Source organism: Telopea speciosissima, chromosome 1 (assembly GCF_018873765.1).
Source record: "Telopea speciosissima isolate NSW1024214 ecotype Mountain lineage chromosome 1, Tspe_v1, whole genome shotgun sequence".
NCBI lineage: Eukaryota > Viridiplantae > Streptophyta > Magnoliopsida > Proteales > Proteaceae > Telopea > Telopea speciosissima.
Window position 1 is genome coordinate 77,811,228 of NC_057916.1, and position 21,126 is coordinate 77,832,353.

Genomic DNA, 21,126 nt, shown 5'->3' on the forward strand with positions numbered 1-21,126 from the left:
AAAATCACTACCCAAGATACCCTTATCAATATTTTTTCGTTTTGATGAAAAACAAAAAAAAAAAAAAAAAGAAGATAAGCAATAAAGCAAAGATAATATATTTTGTTGGGGAAAGTTTTCATACATGGTCGTGTAAACTGTGTATGTGAGAGGGTGAGAATTTCAAGGCATTAATTAATGGGTGGGGATTTATGATTTTTCCAATTTTTTGTGAGAGACCCTTTCACATACACGGTTTACACAACTGTATATGAAAACTTTTCCCTATTTTATTTATAGAATCTTTTTCATTTTATTTTTTGGGCCAACGACCAAACGAAAAGGCTCTTGTCCTGCAGTGGCGGGAGCTGGAGCGTCCAGCCCAGCAAAACCACAGCAAAAATAGGGATGGGGTGGTCATTTCATAGGTGGGATCCACCTGTGAAATGACCACCCCACCCCCTATTTTCAGGTGATTTTGCTAGACTGGACGCTCCAGCTCCCGTCACTGCAGGATAGGAGCCAAATACACGAACAAACTGATTTTATTGAAATAAAGAGAAGTATGACGGGTTTACAATAAAAGCAGGGCCTGACCCCACCAAACCTTAGACATACGATGCAAAGATGCTCCAGTAGCTAGTATCTGAGCCTCCTCATCAAGACTCCTAAAAATGTGAAGAAAACCTATACTAGAAAATGAGCAACAAAGTTGGAACAAATCCAGTACAAGAAGATCAGTAGCCCAATCCGAAGAAGAAGGGGATTGATTCAAATTAGGTACCAGATTGCTAGAATCAGAAAACATCCGAAGAAGAAGAGGATTGATTCAAACTAGCTACCAAATTCCTAGAATCAAAAAACACTACTGTATCCCTCAATCCAAGACTCCTCGCTAAAAGAATCCCGACCTGCACAGCCAGTAGAATGCCAACCAGCTTTTCATTTAGTTGCCACTGGCCGAGATGCCCTTACCAACATTTTTCTTTTTGATAGAAAAGAGAAGATAATTATTAAAGCAAAGATACTATATTGTTTACAGAACTACTGTAGATGATGCCTTTATCAACATCTTTTTTTTTTTATAGAAAAAAAAAATACTAAAACTCGTTTGTTTGGCAGAAAAAAATAAATTATGTTTATCTGATTGTTTAGAGTAGAAAAGGTGAGGAGACAACTTTTCATAATTTAAGGAGTTTGTGGTCCTGGACTCTTGGTACGTACTTGGGTTGATTATGCTTCAGCTCCCCTCTTTTGGTGGATAGAAAAATTAGAGGAGAGAGATATTATAGGATTGTTATTGCGTCAAGTATTTGACGCGGTCAAGTGTGCATCGTGCGGTTGGACACCATCCATGTGTGTACGATAAGGTCCACTGTGCGCACATGGGTGGTGCCCAATCACACGATGCGCACTTGACCACGTCAAGTACTTGACGTGATAATTTTTCGATATTGTAGAGGTTTGGCTTAATAAAGGAAGTCTGCCTGGACTCAAATTAAAGATATTTTAAAAATAATTCATAAAAAATAAAAAATAAAAAAGAAGTTGACACCCTCTTCATCTCTTTTTAGGATTAAAAGACTCTTCAAAGGTGCTCCTCCACTACGAATCCAGATCAGCTATCCACGTAACACCATTATTCACCTTCTAACATCCCACTACGTGATAACTACTAACCCACCAATGGATAATAACTACAAATATAATAACTAATTCATATTAATTCAACCACGTCATATCATATCTAATCTGCCACATCACGTGAAGAGCATGGCTCTTGAGCACGTAATAGGTTCACATGCTAATTAAGTGTTTCTTTCCCACCTGGAGAACCATCACCTTTACTAGGTTGATTTCCACATGAAGGATCATTTAGATGGAACCTATCAAATATTTGTGTCAAACTTTGTTTTTAGTGAATGATTTACTTCTAGGGAATCCAATTCCATTGTTGATTTCTTAGTCAGGAAGGTCCTATCTCTACCGTGTAAGATAATTTGGGTTCTTTCTAGTCTTTGGTTGATAAATCTTTATAAATCAACCAGGTGCTCCTCCACTGCGAATCCAGATCAGCTATCCACATGGAGATGGGTGGGGATAGATCTGACCTCTCCATGGGGCATGGGTCCCACACTCTAGAGGTGGATCTCACATCCCCATGGTGGATTTAGATCTGTCCCCATCCATCCCCATGTGTTGAGCCGATCTGAACTTACTAAGAAAACAAATTTTTTTATGATTATTGATAAATATATTAGATAAGGTTTAATTGTTGTTGTTGTTGTTGTTGTTGATAAATGTATAAGATAAGGCTGAGTTGTTGCTGAGTCGTAGTTGTTGATGATAAATATATTAGATGAAGCCTCTTGGACTTTTGAAACACTTTTGGAATTATTTAGGGACGGTGTGGCTCATCCAAAAAAATGGTAGTAATCTCGCATTCCCAAAGAGTGGATAACAGTATTAAGTTATAACAATCAGATAACTATAAGTTGTGGTTTTTAGAAAACAGTTCCAATGGATGAGCATTGAACGGGTCAAGCTTAAGTTCAAAATTTGAAATTGAAAGACCGTACCTTCACAAATCCTACCCTTTTTTTTTGGAGACATGAGGATTAAAGGGAAAGAGATGGAGACCTATGATGATTCTATCATATCCCTCAACCAACCTAAAAATAAAAAAATAAAATAAAAGGGATCAATGAGTCCAAGGAGCTGTTTATCCAGATTGTTGGCTTGATCTGTGTTTTAATTTGAGGGTGGGTCTTGGTGGAGCGGTAAAAATTGCTTCATTGTGATCAAGTGGTCACGGGTTCGAGTCTCTAGAAACAGCTTCTCTACGAAAGCCAGGGTAAGTTACGCTGTGTATATTATGACCCTCCCTGCTAGACCCTGTAGTGGTGGGTACTCTTTTTATCTATGTTTTAATCTGATTTATGTGCTTCATTTGTACTGGGGCTGCATACTAGATTGGACTACGAGTCCATACCCTTGCTTTGCAAAGAGGCTGTTTCCAGTAGTCCCAAGTCCCAACTCTCATCCAACCACTAGAATCGATTGATACAAAGTTTCTCTCTTCACCAGACCACTTGATTAGTCTAGTAAACTTATTCATACAGAACTTTTTTTTTTTTTTTTTTACATTGAGAATTAATTTTCCATGCGTTTAGATGTGGTCCAAATTTTTTATTTTATGCTTCTTCTTCCCTAACAACTTGAGAACTAACCTCCTTGAGGTCTTGAGGGTTCCTTGTTGATGTAAATCATCAAAAATGGCAAGTGGCTCAATTCATTCAATTTATTTTACTTCCTTTCCAGGCTGTAAAAATTTAACCAAATTATGATGTAAAAAATCAACTCTTACAAAATTATAGTTTTACTTTAACAAGTTTTAACTAGGAATGGCCACTCCTCCCAATTCAGGGGGTGTCAATGGGCCGGGCTTGTCCTAAACCCTAGCCCAATCCTAAGAGACTTAACCTAAATCCAAGCCTAGCCCGACCCTGCCGGGGCCAAGCATACCTTCAACCCAGCCCCACCCTACTAGGGTTTTCTCAAGCCCGAGCGCGGCCCTGATTGACCCTGAATATGACCCATTGAGTTGTGGTACTAACAAAGCCCAATCACAACCCAAGCTATAAAAAAGTTGAGTTCTTCTTTTTGCAAAGAAGCAGTTTCAACGCTTGAATATGTGACCAATTGTTTACAATATATCAACCTTGACCATTGCACCAACACATCTTTTAGTTCTTATATTAATATATATTATATAATACAGGGTCGAGGCCTCAACCCAAGCCCGGCCCAGCTCTACCAAGGCCATGCAAATGTCAAACTCAACCCAACCCTTGCTTTTATATCTCCAAGCCCAACCCAGCGCTGTCCGGGCTCAGGGCAGGTTTGGACGGGCTCGGGCTGACCGGGTTTTTTTTTACACCCCTACCTCCCATGCTCGTAGTTTTAGATTGTGTTTGGTATGCATTTTGCGGAATAAATTTGATTAGATTCTAGGTCTAGACAGTGATCTGAAACTCAATTGTTCTCTATTTTTTCTAGAATTCCAAAAATGCATACAAAACATATATATCCTTAGTGATCCGATTGGTCTCACTTGATTACTTGCTTCAATTATGTGTACGAGTCTATTGAGTCTAGATGAGTCAACCAAGTCAAGCTAATTCGATTTGGAATCGATTGATGCGATTCTTCGTGGAATGCGCTGTTTCCATCATCATGTGGCTGGTTAATGATTTCCTTAAGCTCTAGTTGCTCCAAGGCAAAACTGACTTTCTGTAAGTTCTTACTCATCACAGCAAAATACAGTAAGTAATTGTTTTGCTGCTCATGAAGAGATGCAAGAAGAAGAGAAAGAGGAGTAGTGGAGATCAGCTCCTTTTTTTCTTACATTTTCATGGGGTGTGAGTCCCTATCAACGGGTGGTTATACCATTTTCTAGGTAACAATCTTATTTCCTGGTTCTCAAGAAAGCACAAAATGGTTGCGTGTTCTTCTACAGAGTTAGAATACAAGACTTTACCTAACCAATCGATTGAGATTACTTGGCTACAATCCCTATTACATGAACTCTGGTGTCAACAATCTGTGTATTCTATTCTTTGGTGTGACAATATTGGGGTAACCTATCTTTCTGCCAATCTAATTTTCCATGATCGAACAAAAAACATTGAAATTGATTTTCATTTTGTTTGTGATAAGGTTGCGAAAAAGGAGCTGCAGGTACAATTCATCTCTATCAAAGATCAAATTGCTAATATTATAACCAAAGGCCTTGCCACTGCAAGATTTTAATTTCTTTGTGACAAGCTACGCATTCCAAGCATCGATTCTCCATCTTGACGGGGCATATCAGAATTCTATAGTTGGCTCAAATACCTACTCATATAAAACCTCTTCAATCATATTGAATCAATATAAAGTAAGTAATTGTTTTGCTGCTTTTGAAGAGATGCTAGAAGACCAGAAAGAGGCGTCGCGATCAGCTCCCCATGTGGGAATGATCCCCTGGTCCCCACATGGGGATCTACTTTACTTAGGGTGAGTCCCACATGTCAAAATTGGGGACCCAGAGGTCTTGGAAGGTGTATCTTCATCGCAATTCAGATCTTCTATGGCACGCTACCCGTAGTGGTCTGAGTGGCGCACAAATAGAGCAGGGCACAATGACCGCTTTACCCTTGCCTGAACGCCTTGCCCAAGCAAGGGTAAGGCGGTCATTGCATTGTGTCTTGTTTGTGCACCGCTCAGGCCGCTGCGGACAGCGCGCAGTAGAAGATCACGATCCATCTCCGTCGGTGGTGGAACGGGCCTCGAGAAAAAGGACGTAGGAGGAAGAGTAAGAGTAGCATTGCAAAAATACCTAGATGGCCCTCAACAACGGCCACATGTATTGAGGGCCACATGTAAAGCAGTCCGGCCATGTGGTTCACTGTGAGCTGCAGATGGACAAATGAGAAAGATTATGAAGGAATCGAGGAGTCCTCAAGGCTTTAAGGTGGGAGTGAAGTAGAAAGAGACCACGGGGAGATGAGGAGAAAACCAGTTCAGAAAATTGGAGACTGCACCATGTTGGTGAAGCTACCATTCCCCTCCTAAGTCACCTCTACCGCAGAAAATTAAAATTCCTCTTTACTGGCCCATAGACCGTGTGGAAAAACTAATACCAACAAATAAGGAAAAAACAATAGAGAGAAATAGCATACCTTATCCGTGATTATTGAGGATGGATATTTATCCCCTTATCCGTGATTAGTGAGGACGGATATTTATCCTCTCAAGTGTGGTGCTGCATGGCTTGGGCTTGAGAATCCAACCGAAAAAACATGCCAGTGGCGTCTTTTTATCTTCTCAAGTGGTCGATGCATGGTTGGATTCTCAAGTGTAGTGCACTGCACTTGAGAGGATAAAAATCCCAGAAGGGAGGGCTACTATCCTCCAAGAGGTCCTACCTTGGCCCTCCAGGGTCATTCATATGGAATCCACTCCTCTTGTGGGTCCTACAGTAGATTTCATGTGATTAGCCTTGAAGGGTCTTAGACAGTACTTGTACAAAGACATGATCCACGTTTCTACTCTTTGTCTCACAAATACATTCCTATCCCTAGATCATGGTTCGTAATCTCAGGGTAAATTTCTGAGTGATCAATCTTGGAATTGCCCAGAATCAAATTGGATTGGATGGATTTACCTCTGTTTTTTAATTTTTTTAAAAAAAATGTATTATCTTTTTATCTACGGATCGCACCAGTGGTATTGATATCTTTATCAAATCAGAATCAGTCTTAACAGATACCAATTTAGGCAAATCCATCGATCCGAGACCAATATTACGAACCCTGCCATAGATACAACCGAAGTCAAATTTCGGTGTAATATTTGAAGGAAACAGATCCTCTATGGCGTGCTGCCCCGTCCTGCCTATGCTACGTAGACACAGGGCAGTGTGCAATGACCGCCTTACCCCTACCCAACTGAGCGAGGGTAAGGCAATCATTGCATGCAGCCCCGTGTCTGCGCAACACAGGCCAGACGGACAGCTGCACCGTAGAAGATCTGAATCCATATTTGAACGAAATGTAGTTTCCTGCAATGATCTTTTATTAAAAAAAAAAATTTGTATATGATCCACCTTCCATCATGAGATGGTGAAGTCTCTCATTAACAAATTTTCAAATTAAGATTTGTGCCCTAAGTTTCAAAAAATAAAGTCAAGGATTGTACTAATCAGTCAAAAATGGAGCAGAATCGAGAGGAATCAGCTGGGTTAATCATGGCCAAAGCCAATATCAAGATTCTGATCTTACGACTGTATTCATCTGTCGGGTTGGAATCACATTTACACCTACATCAGTCCCGCACCGAAAAAAACACCAACCGTAGTCAACGGTCAACCCATAATCCATAGGCCATACACCGTCCTTTACTACCAGTTTGTGGGCCCATCAAATTACACCTTTTCCTTCTTCAGTTTTCCCTTCAAAGACGGTTTGGTAATGTGCCCATGCCTATTAGAGTAGAGTAGTAGACCCACCAGGCCGTAAGCAATACGGCAATAGTCACCACGATCGTCAATACTTTTTCTAATTCAAATCGTCTACGGGGCAGCTGCCCGTAGCGATTTGTGCGGTGCAGACTGGGCTGTGTACGTAATGATCGTCTTACCCTTGCTCAGGCAAAACATTTGGGCAGGGGTAAGGCAACCTTTGCGCACGTAACTCAATTTGCGTTGCTCAGATCACTATGAACAGTGCATCGTAGAGGATCTAGATCCTACTTCTCCCCTATAACCGGTGGGTTTCCACCACCTTTTTCACCCACATCCCTATCTTTCAGTTCAGGTGGAGAAAAAGTAAAAAAGCAAAGCCCACTTAACCTCTTTTTTCAAGCTTCCACAAAATCTTGGAATCTGAGTAATTTTAGCTTGTAGAATCAAGTTCTTTGACATGTTTCCAAATTATGATTTGTGTGCAAACCCAAGCTGTGTTGATGTACAGCGTGCCTAATGGGACTTGATCTAGTGTATGAGTGTTAGATTGAATCAATCTAGTATGAAATAAGTTAAATGGCTTTATTTCACACATTTTACTCTTTGGTAGAGGATCCGACTCTTCTACTTCCGCCTGTCCAGTACTGTTGTGCGCCCTCACACACAAGCACAACGAAAAGTACTGCCTTATTGTAACATGGGAAAACCTAAGATTACCCAAAACATATATATAAATTAAGAAGCATGGTAGGCTGGTAGCAGTACATTAATATACCTAACAAGACTAATAAAAGGTTTCCAAGTTTCCTTGAATAACTATTTTTTTCGTTTTACAATGGAGAAATAATGGTTCCTTAACTTATTAAACGCACGATTAAGAACAAAAAGGAAAAGTACCACCAAGAACAGGATACAACTCCTACAAGGGAGAATATATAGATTGAATGATAAGATTGCGGCTGAAGCCTTAGAGAAAGAGTTAGGAGGTAATATTGCAGTGAAGCCCTCCCGGAATGCTTCTGAAACCTCATTCAGCGCTTGGTATATAAGAAGCGAAGCCAATATGAATGAGAAAGAATAAAAATTGTTGCCAATAGCTGGTGCTCCTAACATGAGGATCAAAGCGAAAATCGATAGTCTCATGGCTTGAGCATCGTGGACTATAAAGTTTTGGAAGTTTGGATTGTCCCAAAGTATAGGCCTTCCATTACTGCTATTGTATCCACCGGGAACTTGTAAAACTGCAGCAAAGGTGACTGTGGCAATAACAGAGGCTACTATTTGGAGGGTTTGCCCCAAAGCCTTTCCTGTTCGCCGTATAGTTTCTAATTTTGCTGGTGCTGCTGCTGCTGCTACTAGTGGTACTTCCCCTTGGTTATTCGGGTCGGTGTGTATTTGCTCCTCATTCACTCCTTCTATTATCCATTTTTCTTCTCCTCTTATGGCAAAGCGATACCGCAAATTAAAAGTCATAAAACGATACAAGCCACCCTGCAAGAAGAATGTGAAATTTCATTAGGGACTTCTACAAATAAAAAATAAAAAAAACTTCTTGTCATGAGGTAGAGGTGTCAAAACCGAGCGGAATGAATCGATCGAAATCAAACCGAAATTGATATGAGTTTATTGGATCATGTTTCGGGCTTGGGTCTTGTGACATCGAAACCAAACTAAACCGCACCGAAAACTGATAAGACACTGAATTGAACTAAAAAAACTGGACCAAAACCGAAACAACTCGATAATAAATGGATAGCAGCCCAAAATTCAAATAAAAACACTTTTTTTTTTCCCATATACTTATTACTATATTTACATGGTAAACCTAAACCAAACCGATAGTAAATCGTTAAGAGAAACCGATAAGAAAGCGAAACCAAATTAAAATAGGAACACCCTTATTAGATCATGTTTCAAATTCACTCATTTTCACATTGAAACCGGTGAAACAGAACAGAAACTGGTCCAAATCGACCGATTGACACCCCTATCATGAGGCATGAGAAATTTGATTTATAAGTAGTGAAATTATCAGATCTAACGCAACCCATATCTGCCAGGTGACGCTTTTTTAATTTAAGATACCATTTATCTTTTCTATGAAAAATTAATTTAATTCAAAGTAGACGAAAAGGGGAATAAATAAGAAGAAAACCATTCCACCAAAAAAAATAAAGAGCTTAACTAAGCCCACAATATATGGTATCAATTATTGGCTTGTGAGGGATAATAGTGTCATTTCATATGCAGCACAATGCACAGTGATATCTTTTGATAATGATATAATGACATGTCACTTACCAATTATTTTTGAAAATCCTTTTATACCCCTATCTTAATAAAAAAGTATGAGAATAAGATAAAGAGTAATTAAAGGATGATGTCAAGTTCTAAATACACCTATAGCTAGAGCCAGAGAGGTGTCATTGAGACAGATTAAAATCCTCTGCAATTCCTTCATCTTGCGGTGCCTAACACTTTGGGCCTGAGAGCTCAACACGTGAAAGATGCTTCATCCAATGGTGTGAGCTTGATTGACCCATTTTTTTTCTTTCTTCATGAACTCTGCACCATCGGATGTTGTATCTTCCACATGTCAAGCTTTCAGGTCTGAACTGCAAGGCATCGCAAGATTTAGACACTGTAGAGGAGTTTTTTTGTTCCCCCATTGAGTCACTCCCTATTTTACAAGAAAAAATGATCGACAATAAAGAAATTAAGGCTCACCGTTATTTTGGCTTGGCAAGCGATCAAGGCAAAAATATCAGTAGCTGTCTGGCCCTTGTTGTTAGTAGCCCGTACGTCTATTCTTCTATTTGAAATAAAAAGTTGCATAAGATCGAGAGAGCTTTGTGTTGCCGCGAGATGGAATGGGGTGTTTCCCTCATCATCTGGCTGGTTTACGTAATCCTCAAGCTCTACTTGTTGTATGGCAAACCTGATTTTCTTGAAATCCTTACTCATCACAGCAAAATGAAGAACATTACGAAGCTTTTTGTCTAACAACTCCCCTGAATCTGGGCACCATTGGATGAGCTCTTGAAATACACTAATCCTTGATTTAAGAGCAGCGATGTGAAGGGGTGAGACACCATCTTTATCCAATTGATACGCACTGGAAGTATCATGTGGCCTTAGCAACTGCTGTACTATCTTGTGGCCCCATGTTTTGGATGCCGCATAGTGGAGAGCGGTTCTTCCATTTTCATCTACTTTATTCACAACTTCTCCTTTCTTCTTTATCAGTGATCTCACCACATCTGGTATTTTCTCCAAAAAAAAAACAAAAAAAAACAGATAATTGTTTTGATGCTTGTGAATTAACAAGGATGACTCCACTGGACGAAACTGTGCTGCTACCCGGTTCACAGCCAAAGAATTGGAATAAAAAAGGGTATTTAAAAAAATAGTATAATCTAGGAGGGTATTTGTGAACCCTAGGGAGAAGTGAATTATTCCATTTCTTTGACTGTGAACCTAAATAGATAGCAGGGGACGAAACTTTGCTGTTGGCAGCCAAGGAAATGGGAGCTAGAGACCAGCTGTTTTGAGAGGCAGCAAATGAGAAAGATATATTTAACCAAAAATTAAAAAAATGAGAAAGACATTTTTATTTATTTGATTCGAAAAACAAGAAATATCTAAGTAACTATATAAAATTTCTAAATAGAAACTATTTATGAGATCATTCCACACTCTTTAGACAACGGATTTCTTCGACATGTGTATCCTATTCTCCAAACGAAAACAAGAGATATCCCTGAACTTACCCCAGGCTTACTTCCCTAGGTAGGAAAGGTAGTTCATATTCCATTATAGTCCTCTCTTTAAATCCTTAGCTCAATAAATAGTTTTCTCCCCATGTAAGGACTAATTCTTTTTCAACAAATCCATTATGGTTTGAGTCATCTCCTTTTGATTACGTGGGTCGACTCCTCCAATTGGGTTTGGTGTAGCACCTCCCATCTCTCAAAAGGATAGAATTGAATAGAAGACTCAATCATGTGCCCTTCCTCCAAAACAATAGATATTCCGATTTCATAAATACCCTCCTAGGGTTTAGTATTTTCTAAAATACTCTTTTAAGGTCCCATTTCCTTAGCTGCCAGCAGAGTAGCTGGAACATTCCTGTTATAAGTGTAGCAGCCAAATATTTTCCAGACTCTACTACTAAGAAATAAGAATCAGCAAAATCGGCAGAGTTGCTAAAAAAAGGGGAGGGGGAAATAACGAAGGCAGGGAGAGCAAGAGGAATACGTATGTTCCCGTCAACCACGGCTACATGTAAAGCTGTCCGACCATATGGTCCACCATGAGCTGCAGATGGGCAAATGTGAAGGATTTGGTTGATGATATACAAGCGTCCATCTCTAGCAGCCAGGTAGAGTGGAGACTCACCACCTTCAGCATCAGCATCATAGTTGGGATGCCCTAATTCAGGGTCTGCCCTAATCAACAACTTCACCATCACAAGGTCATTTCTTCGAACAGCTTCATGCAGGGCCGTGTTCTTCCTCTTATTTCTCATCCTTATTTTCTCACGAGCGACTTCTCTTGTTCTGTTTCTGGGATCTGATGAACTATTTCCATTTTCGACTTCATGGTCTTGAGCAGGCCAAGGAAGAATCTTTTCAATGAGAAATTCAGCTATGGAAGCGTAGCCTGCTCTGGCAGCTACATGAAGGACAGTATCACCTACTGAGTTCACCATTGTGAGAAGCGATAGGCTTCTGCTGTAATCGGTGCTGCCTTCTAAACTTGGATTACTAAGGAGAAGCGCAGCGTACACTTCTTTCACAAAGTTTGTGTGACCAAACCTCACAGAAACGTGAAGAGCTGTGTTCTCTTGTGGAGTTACTCTCATCACCAATCGATTGGAATCTTCATTCACTACTTGTCTGAGAAATGTAATGTCACCAAATTTTGCAGCCCTGTAGAGTTTAGGATCCATGATCTGATAGCCCACAGGGAGCAGCAGGCAAAGAACCAATTGGGAAGGGAAAAGTGGAGACTGAATCGTGGGTGATGGTTTCATTCATTTCTCTCTTTATATCGGACTCTCCCCTTAAAATCATCTCCCTCTCGCTGAGAAAATTTGCACTTCCTCTTTCCTGGAACCCAGACTGAAAAAATGGAAACCAACAGGAAGGAGGGAGAGAAAAAAAACAAAAAAAACAATAGAGAGAGATACACACCTTATCCATGACTGGTGGGACACAGGTTAGAGGCTACAATCCTCCAACCTGTCCTACTCATGGTTTTAGTGTACGATATCGGATTGAGAATCGATCATCTTTAAAATCGATATGATTTTGATATAGACATGGTTTTAGTGCACAGTATATCGCAATAGGTATCGGCAACCTGTAAAATCGATATGATACCGATACAATATCGGCCTGGATCGACTGTATCGAACAAAATTACCCCTAAGTTTTCTTTAAAAAAATAAGTTTTTTGACCATTTTACCTCTTGTCTGTATCATGCTACCGATATGGTATTGGCACGGATATCGGTGAATATCAAAATTAGTACGTATCGGGTGATACGATACCGATACTTAGAACCATGGATATATATCAGCACGGATTCACCAATTTGAGGCAAGTTTGACCCTAGTTTTCTTAAAAAATTTGGATTTTTTTTTTTTACTGCTTTACCCATATATGGTCCATACAGTATCGATACAGTATGGATATCAATGACTAGTGATACCAATACGGATCTCCCGATACAGATAATCCAATGCCGATACCTCAAACCAACTCCTACGTCTCACAAGATACGCCCCATACCCTTCCTCTCACCAACATTAGTCCATGGCTAGAGTTTCTCTTCTCCTTGATGCCGATTGATGTCACTGAGGCTTCGGGTCATGTTCCGAAGTCTTACATGGTGGCCTAAGTTTGTATCTAGTTTTTCTTCTTTTTACAACAAATTGACTTATCTATCAAAAGAAGAAGAAAAAAAAGGTCCAAAAGCAAAGACTCTTATGCTTGATTATTTCTTTGGCAGGTCAGTTAGCAGGAAGTTCTTGCAAATTTACTAGTTCACTAAACTAGACTTCTGGGCACTTACAGCAGTTCACATTCAATAAAACCTAACAAATCTTCATTAATTAATATAAACTGATCAAATGCTTAATTACTACATTAACTTAATAGACCATGGTACCCAGTACCCACACAATCTTAACCATGTAAATTAATCTCTTGTACAAGATTAAGACCCCAAATATGGGTTTACAGAAGTGGCCCATTAAAATCCCAAGACCCCATAGAACCTAACAATGGGTCAAGGTAGAGTCTTTCGATGTTCCATTGGATTGATTGGACACTCTTAGCTGCAAAAAATTATTTAGGAGAAATCGTTCACGAATGTGGAAGGAGATAAAGAGATTCAGGTTTTGATAGATTAAGGGAATAAGCAAAGTAGAAAAGGGAACTAGAAATTAACCAAGGATCATAGAGAAGATTTAGGAATGGTTTATGATAAATATGAAAGAGAAACTGGATGTTGTTGTAAAACTGTGAGAAGAGGACCCTTGCTTATCCCCAAGCCCAACCCAGCCCTGTCCAGGCTCAGGGGGGGATTGGACGGGCTTGGGCTGACCGGGTTTTTTTTGACATCCATACCTCCCATGCTCATAGTTTTAGATTGTGTTTGATATGCATTTTTCGGAATAAATCTAATTAGATTCTAGGTCTAGACAGTGATCTGAAACTCAATTCTTCTCTATTTTTTCTAGAATTCCGAAAATGCACACAAAACATATCCTTAGTGATCCGATTGGTCTCACTTGATTACCTGCTTGAATTATATCTTCGAGTCTATTGGGTCTAAATGAGTCATCCAAGTTATACTAATTTGATTTGGAATCGAGTGATGCCGATTCTTCGTATATTGGGTCTAATTGTTAGACCGAGTACTTTCGATTTTAACAGGCTTATAGTCAATTCGAGATCGGGATGAATTAGAATCTATAGAGACCGATCTTGTACTCGATTTTGAATTTTAAAACTTTTTTTTAGTTATTTTAGTTTTCAAATCTTTTTTAAGCACTAAATTTTGTATTAAACTTCATTTAAGAAAGAAAAAAAAATAGCCTTAATATTGTTACTACTTCCATTCTCTTTTGTCCACATAACCTTCTCTAGTTAACCTATGTCATCTTTGATCCCTGTCTTACAATTGGAATTCTAAAATCTTTTATTTACAACCATTCCTCTAAAACCTCTGAGAATAACCTTTTAAGGAACTGAGTAACAAAGCAATTTAATTTCATCTTGACTCTTGACATATATTCATATGTTGATCCAATGACCTTGTTAATGTGTGAATCCTCAAAACTTGAAGAACAAGTAGTTTGAGTAACTTTAGTTATTCAGTTAAACCAATGATTCATTATTGGAACTGATAGTAACGATCATTTCATCAGATATGCTCATTTTTTATTTTTCGGTGTGGAGAAGCATGCATATTAAGCCCAAATGCCCAACAACCTAACCCTAGGATTAAAAAAAATCTGTAATCTAGATCTAAATTGGTCTTGGGATCTGGATCCTCTACTTCCGAGCTGCTCCTACTTCTGTGCGCCTCTCACACAGCAAGGTGAAAAAGATGACCTTAACCCTACTCGGGCAAGGTGCTCAGGTATGGGTAAGGCTGTCTTTTCATCGTCTTGCTATGTCTGGGGAGCACACGACAATATGGACAGCTCGGCAGTAGAGGAGCCTGACGCATTGGTGTTGACCAATTGATCTGGATATGTGAAGAATCGATCTCAATAAATCTTAACCCTAGTTTCCATATAGAGAAATCAGCCAATCCAAATCTACCAGAATAGAAATTGACCTTGATCAATTCCGATCCAAATTGATCGAGACGATTGATTCAATCCAGAGTCTTGCATTTCAGCCTAAAGAGCATGACGATGTTTATTTGAGCTCCACTGACAGCCAAACAAGTCCTAATCAATTTATGTGAAAAAGAACGTTGTTTAGTCCCAGACACAAGAGCATACGAAATTACCACCTTGACCTGCAAAATAAAAGATCTCATCCACGTTGAAACCTTACTCCGACTGGTACAGGGGCTACGCAACCAAACAGCGCGCTATTGTTACACACTTGCACTGAAGAGTTGAGGTTTAAGTGTGTAACCCTCTCTTTGTGTTCGTCGGTCCTGCGCATAGTTTTTTTTTTTTTTTTGATGAAATAACAACAAAGTGAAGTGTAATCACACAAACCACCCACCAATGTCTTGCGCATAGTTAGTAAGTTCGGGAACGACATTAATGCTGGAACGGATGCGTACGACAGTCAAACGGATTATACGGCAATAATAGTTTTCAAAAAATCCGACGCAATAATACGTTATGGCAATAATACGCTATGTGTTTAATACTTGTATAATTTGGCTGTTCTGTGAAAATTCGGGACCAAAAATACGAGCATGTATTCACTATGCAACAAACACGTACACCTAATAAACACAATAATAGCATTTACTGATGTGCCTAAATATATCGTTTGATTGGTTAATAAGCCTAAATTCATTACATTCTTTATTGTAGGGCTTAGAATAACCAATCAAAAGGGATGATTAAAATGAATATTACTTATATCCCTGTTAAAGCAATAGAGATTAGAGAGGGAGAGAGAGCTGTTGGTTGGCAACCGATGACAAATGGAAGGAGAGCTAAGGAGAGGTCCCGTGTGAAAGGAAGGAAGAAATGGCTAAATGGGTATGAGGTAAAGGGAGATAGACGGTTATTAACATATCACCCAAAACCTAATAAAATTTGCTATTTACAATTAAGAACAACTTTTATAAAAATGAAGAGGAAAAAGAAAGAGGATGAGGTGGGCAAACAACCCCCAAGTACGGAAAAGTGATGGTTGTCTGAAGAAACAATAGGTCATGAACCACCGTTACCATTGCTATAGAGACACCACCACCACCTACCACCAGCACTCTCACCATCTTATTACTTTCATGTTATAAGCACAGAAACACAGACATGAAACAGTTACTTCTTTTTTTTCCATTTCTTAATTTACACTTTTAGATTTGGAAATTTGAAAAGGGTTGTGGTGTGAATCACACCGTGTGATCATGGAGTGTAGAAAATATTGTTTACAACAAATAAAAATAAATGAAAAAATTAGTCAAGAAAAAAATTTTCCTCCATCTATCAGACTACAACAGTTTTTGACCAAGTTAGAAAACCAAAAAAGTTTAAAAATAAAACTAAACAAAACAAATAGTCCTTTTCTTCTTCTAAGGCTTAGAGAATAAAAGAGAAGAGAAGAGCATAAATTAAATCTTAAAAAACTAAATCAAAAGACAAAAGTTCTACAACACTACAAACTAATCATGAAAATACCTTAAGAAATGGCCGTTGCAATCGCTGACTTGACGAACGCAAGAAGCACTGTTGCAATCACCGGTATAACGCAAGAAGAAGAAGAAGAGACAGAGAGGAATGGAGAAGGGGAACCAGCCGCAGGAGGTTCGTAGATTTTCCACAGGAGAAGAGACAAGGGTTTGGTACGTGGTAGATTTTAGGCTTTTTTTTTAATCTGACGGTTATTATTAGAATTGGTTTAATAGTTAAGATAGTTTTTAGTTTTTTTTAATATATATATGTAAACGTATTACACGTGTATTATACACGTTTCATTTGAGTATCATACATCGACACTTAAAATGCACGTATTTTACCAACTCTAAAGTATTATATGCAATACGGAATTTTTTTCATTCTCTCTTTCTGTAGCCATTAACAGCTTCAAGAACCACTCGAAACTAAAGAATTCAAATCACTAACCCATGAGGGTAAATTCCGTGTGGGAAAGGAACCCAAAATTGGCTCCAATAAGCCAATAAGGAAACAAGAGATCTCCAAGATTCCCACCAAAGGCTCAGTAAGTTTGGCTCCAATCAAAGCCCTAGTAGAGAGATGCATCAAATCAGGATTTCATTCAACGTTATCCCCTGGCTGGGCATAGTTGGACATCAAACTTGAAGCCAAACAGAGAAGAGCTCTTCCAACGACCTGACGATGATGAACTGTTAGACCTGTCACAAAAAAGCTCTCATTCCATTAAAAGGTTGACGATGATGCTCAATGGTTTTTCCCTGGGAGGAAGAGGAAGAGGAAGAGGGTGTTTTACCACTAAGAGATAAAATCAAAACTAAAAAAGATTGAATTCGCCAACCTTTCATTCCAATCTCTACTGTTTCTAATGTATGTTTAACACTAGACATCAAAATGATTAAATTGTTATGCAATAGAAATGGACATCTAATAATCCAAAATACAAAAACCTTGATTGAACAGTTTAATGGAACCCTAGGTCAATAGGTCACTGACAAGTAATGGTCGCTGAAGAAGAAATTGCCGCACTTGATTGTTGCCAAAAGCTGGTATGGAGCATGTGATGATCGCCCACGGTGGTTGAGTTCTCCTATGGTAAGAAGATGCCCCATCGTCCTCCAACGGTAAGAATAGGGAAGACAATGGAATAACAGTTTTTTATTCAAATTATTAAGAGGGTAAAATTGACATTTTAACTTTGGATGCATACCCTGCTTAACATCGGGGGGGGAGGTTGATATTTTTTCAAGTTTGGGGTGTCCGTGATATATTGTATACTTACAGGGGGTGTCCGTGAAATTTTCCCCAATAAAAAACAAACGAAATGATTTAACAAATCATAACACCCATTACTTTCAGCCCTCCTCATTAACCTTCTACCAGTTCATTAGACTGTAATTATCAGAAAGTTACATGAACATTCACGTATAATTAGATGCAAAATAAGATTTTTTTTTTAACCCAGAAAGAATTGAATGAAATTGGTATTCCAACGCAATCTAGAAACAATGAAAGATACCAAAAAAGAAAAATTATTACTCTGTTCGGAAAGCATGAGTTAGAGCAAGTATTGCAACTTCACTTTGAATCAGAAAGAAAAAACTCCCATAAAGCAATAAGAAGAAGAAGACATTCTGAACTAAAATACTAGGCCCTTCAACACACTTTTCTCACCCACCCACCAAATAGTGCACCACAGGTCTGTCTTCACTTCTAACTGTGTTCGAAGCATCAAGCTCCATGAATACCAACAGGACTAGAGGGAGATAAAGTGAAGTTGCACCATTTGTGAGTGCATAGGTTGCGGAAAACTCGAATTAATTCGGTTACCTGTGTGTGCAGTTTCCCTTGTTTATCTGTGATTAAAAAAAAAACACTCAATTAAATCAAAAAGAAGAAAGAGAAAGAGAGAGACAGAGACAGAGAAAGACAGAGTACAAAACAAATTTTTTTTTGCATTTTTAAAAGGTTGATCTTCTGGTACGAAACTAGACCATGTACCTTGCATATTCCTTCCCCAATCCATAAGTTCTAAGTTGTCTAGGATACCATCACGAATTTTCTACACATATTCAGGGTTATAGATATTCTCGTCAAGAATCATCCAATAATTAATTTGGTTGATTGGTGAACAAAGAAATGGGTGATGTTCGAAGTCTTCTAATGATGGATGTCTACAAAACAAGAAATTAAAAAAAAAAAAACATTATTTATATAAAATATAAACCAAAACACTAATTTATTAGAAGATCACTTACAATTGCAATTCCATGCGAAAATCTTGGAATAAGGACAGATCACTCAATGCTGGGCATATCCTTTCCAACTCATCAAAAAATCCAATTATATATTTCATCCTCAATTTTTCTGCAGCTAAAATAAACCAAAACAAAAAAAATTTATTATAACATATAATCAGAAATTTTAATATTAATAAACTAGAATGTCTTGCTAAACTTACCCTTAGATACGAGAGATACAGAGATAGAGAAAAGCACTCAATTAAATAAAAAAGAATAAAGAAAAAGAGACAGAGAAAGACAAAGTACAAAACAGACCTTTTTTTGCATTTTTAAACGGTTGATCCTCTAGTACGAAACCAAACCATGTACCTTGCATATTCCTTCCCCAATCCATAAGTTCAAAAGTGTCTAGGGATACCATCATGAATTTTCTGCACATATTCAGGGCTATAAATATTCTCCTCTAGAATCATCCAATAATCAATTCGATTGATTGGTGACCAAAAAAATGGGTGATGTTCGAAGTCTTCTAATGATGGATGTCTGTAAAACAAGAAATAATAAAACAACATAATATTTATATAAAATATAAACCGAAACAATAATTTATTAGAAGATCACTTACAATTGCAATTCCATACGAAAATCTTGGAACAAAGACAGATCACTCAATGCTGGTATATCCTTTCCAACTCATCAAAAAACCCAATTATATATTTCATCCTCAATTTTTCTGAAGCTAAAATAAACCAAAACAAAAAAAAATTATTATAACATATAATCAAAAATTTTAATATTAATAAACTAGAATGTCTTGCTAAACTTACCCTTAGATGTGAGAGAGAGAGAGAGAGAAAAGCACTCAATTAAACCAAAACGAAGAAAGAGAAAGAGAGAGAGAAACAGAGAAGGCTAAGGTACAAAACAAACCTTTTTTTCCATTTTTAAACGGTTGATCCTCTGGTACGAAACCAGACCATGTACCTTGCATATTCCTTCCCCAATCCATAAGTTCTAAAGTGTTTAGGATCACGAATTTTCTGCACATATTCAGGGTTATAAATATTCTCTTCTAGAATCATCCAATAATCAATTCGGTTGACTGCTGACCAAAAAAATGGGTGATGTTTGAAGTCTTCTAATGATGGATGTCTGCAAAACAAGAAATTAAAAAAATATATATATTATTTACATAAAATATAAACCAAAACACTAATTTATTAGAAGATCACTTACAATTGCAATTCCATGCGAAAATCTTGGAATAAGGACAGATCACACAATGCTGGGCATATCCTTTCCAACTCATCAAAAAACCCAATTATATATTTCATCTTCAACTTTTCTGAAGCTAAAATAAATCAAAACAAAAAAAATTTATTATAACATATAATCAGAAATTTTAATATCAATAAACTAGAATGTCTTGCTAAACTTACCCTTAGATACAAGAGAGAGAGAGACAGAGAAAAGCACTTAATTAAATCAAAAAGAAGAAAAAGAAAGAGAGAGAGAGAGAGACAGAGAGACAGAGAAAGATAGATTACAAAACATACATTTTTTGGCATTTTTAAACGGTTGATCCTCTGGTACGAAACCAGACCATGTACCTTGCATATTCCTTCCCCAATCCATAAGTTATAAAGTGTCTAGGATACCATCACGAATTTTCTGCACATATTCAGGGTTATAAATATTCTCCTCTAGAATCATCCAATAATCAATTCGATTGACTGGTGACCAAAAAAATGGGTGATGTTCAAAGCCTTCTAATGATGGATGTTTGCAAAACAAGAACTTAAAATATATATATATTATTTATATAAAATATAAGCCAAATCACTAATTTATTAGAAGATCACTTACAATTGAAATTCTATGCGAAAATCTTAGAACAAGGACAGATCACTCAATGCTGGACATATCCTTTCTAACTCATCAAAAAACTCAATTATATATTTCATCCTCAATTTTTCTGAAGCTAAAATAAACCAAAACAAAAAAAAAATTATTATAACATATAATCAGAAATTTTAATATTAATAAACTAGAATATCTTGCTAAACTTACCCTTAGATATGAGCCGGACAAGCTCGAACCTGCCCTTATCCACCTCCGAGCACTTACCCTTTTACACAACAGGCTTGTTACTCTTGTTCACTTCCACTTCCGGCTCCTTATCCTTACGCTCCCCCTGACCCTTACACCTCTCCTGACCCTTACGCTCCCACTATCCAAGTCAAGTCCCTTACCTTTGCCCCATCCTCATCCTGCTATTTATGTAAAACCGGTCCAGTATACACTACTGAATGCATTATATCCTTGACCAAACAACGTGCTCTAATTTTCTTTATAACCTCTAATATTTCCTTGATCATCTTTTGTAGCAGATGATCAAGAAAACTAGAATTACTCACAAATGACTCTTTATGTTGGATTACATATTCTTCTAAGTTCATTGTGTTTGTGAAGACAATGGCTTGAACTCCTTAACCTTACACCTCCCCTGACCCTT

At 37.9% G+C, this 21,126-nt stretch overlaps 1 protein-coding gene across 1 annotated transcript; it reads right to left on the reverse strand.

Annotated features, from left to right (window-relative positions):
* Positions 1-7,801: 7,801 nt before the first annotated feature.
* Positions 7,802-11,939, reverse strand: LOC122655076 (serine/threonine-protein phosphatase 6 regulatory ankyrin repeat subunit B-like). Its single transcript, XM_043849320.1, has 3 exons — positions 11,243-11,939; positions 9,713-10,245; positions 7,802-8,476 (listed from the first exon to the last, which is right to left on the reverse strand). The coding sequence occupies exons 1-3, from the start codon at positions 11,934-11,936 to the stop codon at positions 7,802-7,804; spliced, it is 1,902 nt and encodes a 633-aa protein (XP_043705255.1). The 5' UTR covers positions 11,937-11,939.
* Positions 11,940-21,126: the final 9,187 nt, after the last annotated feature.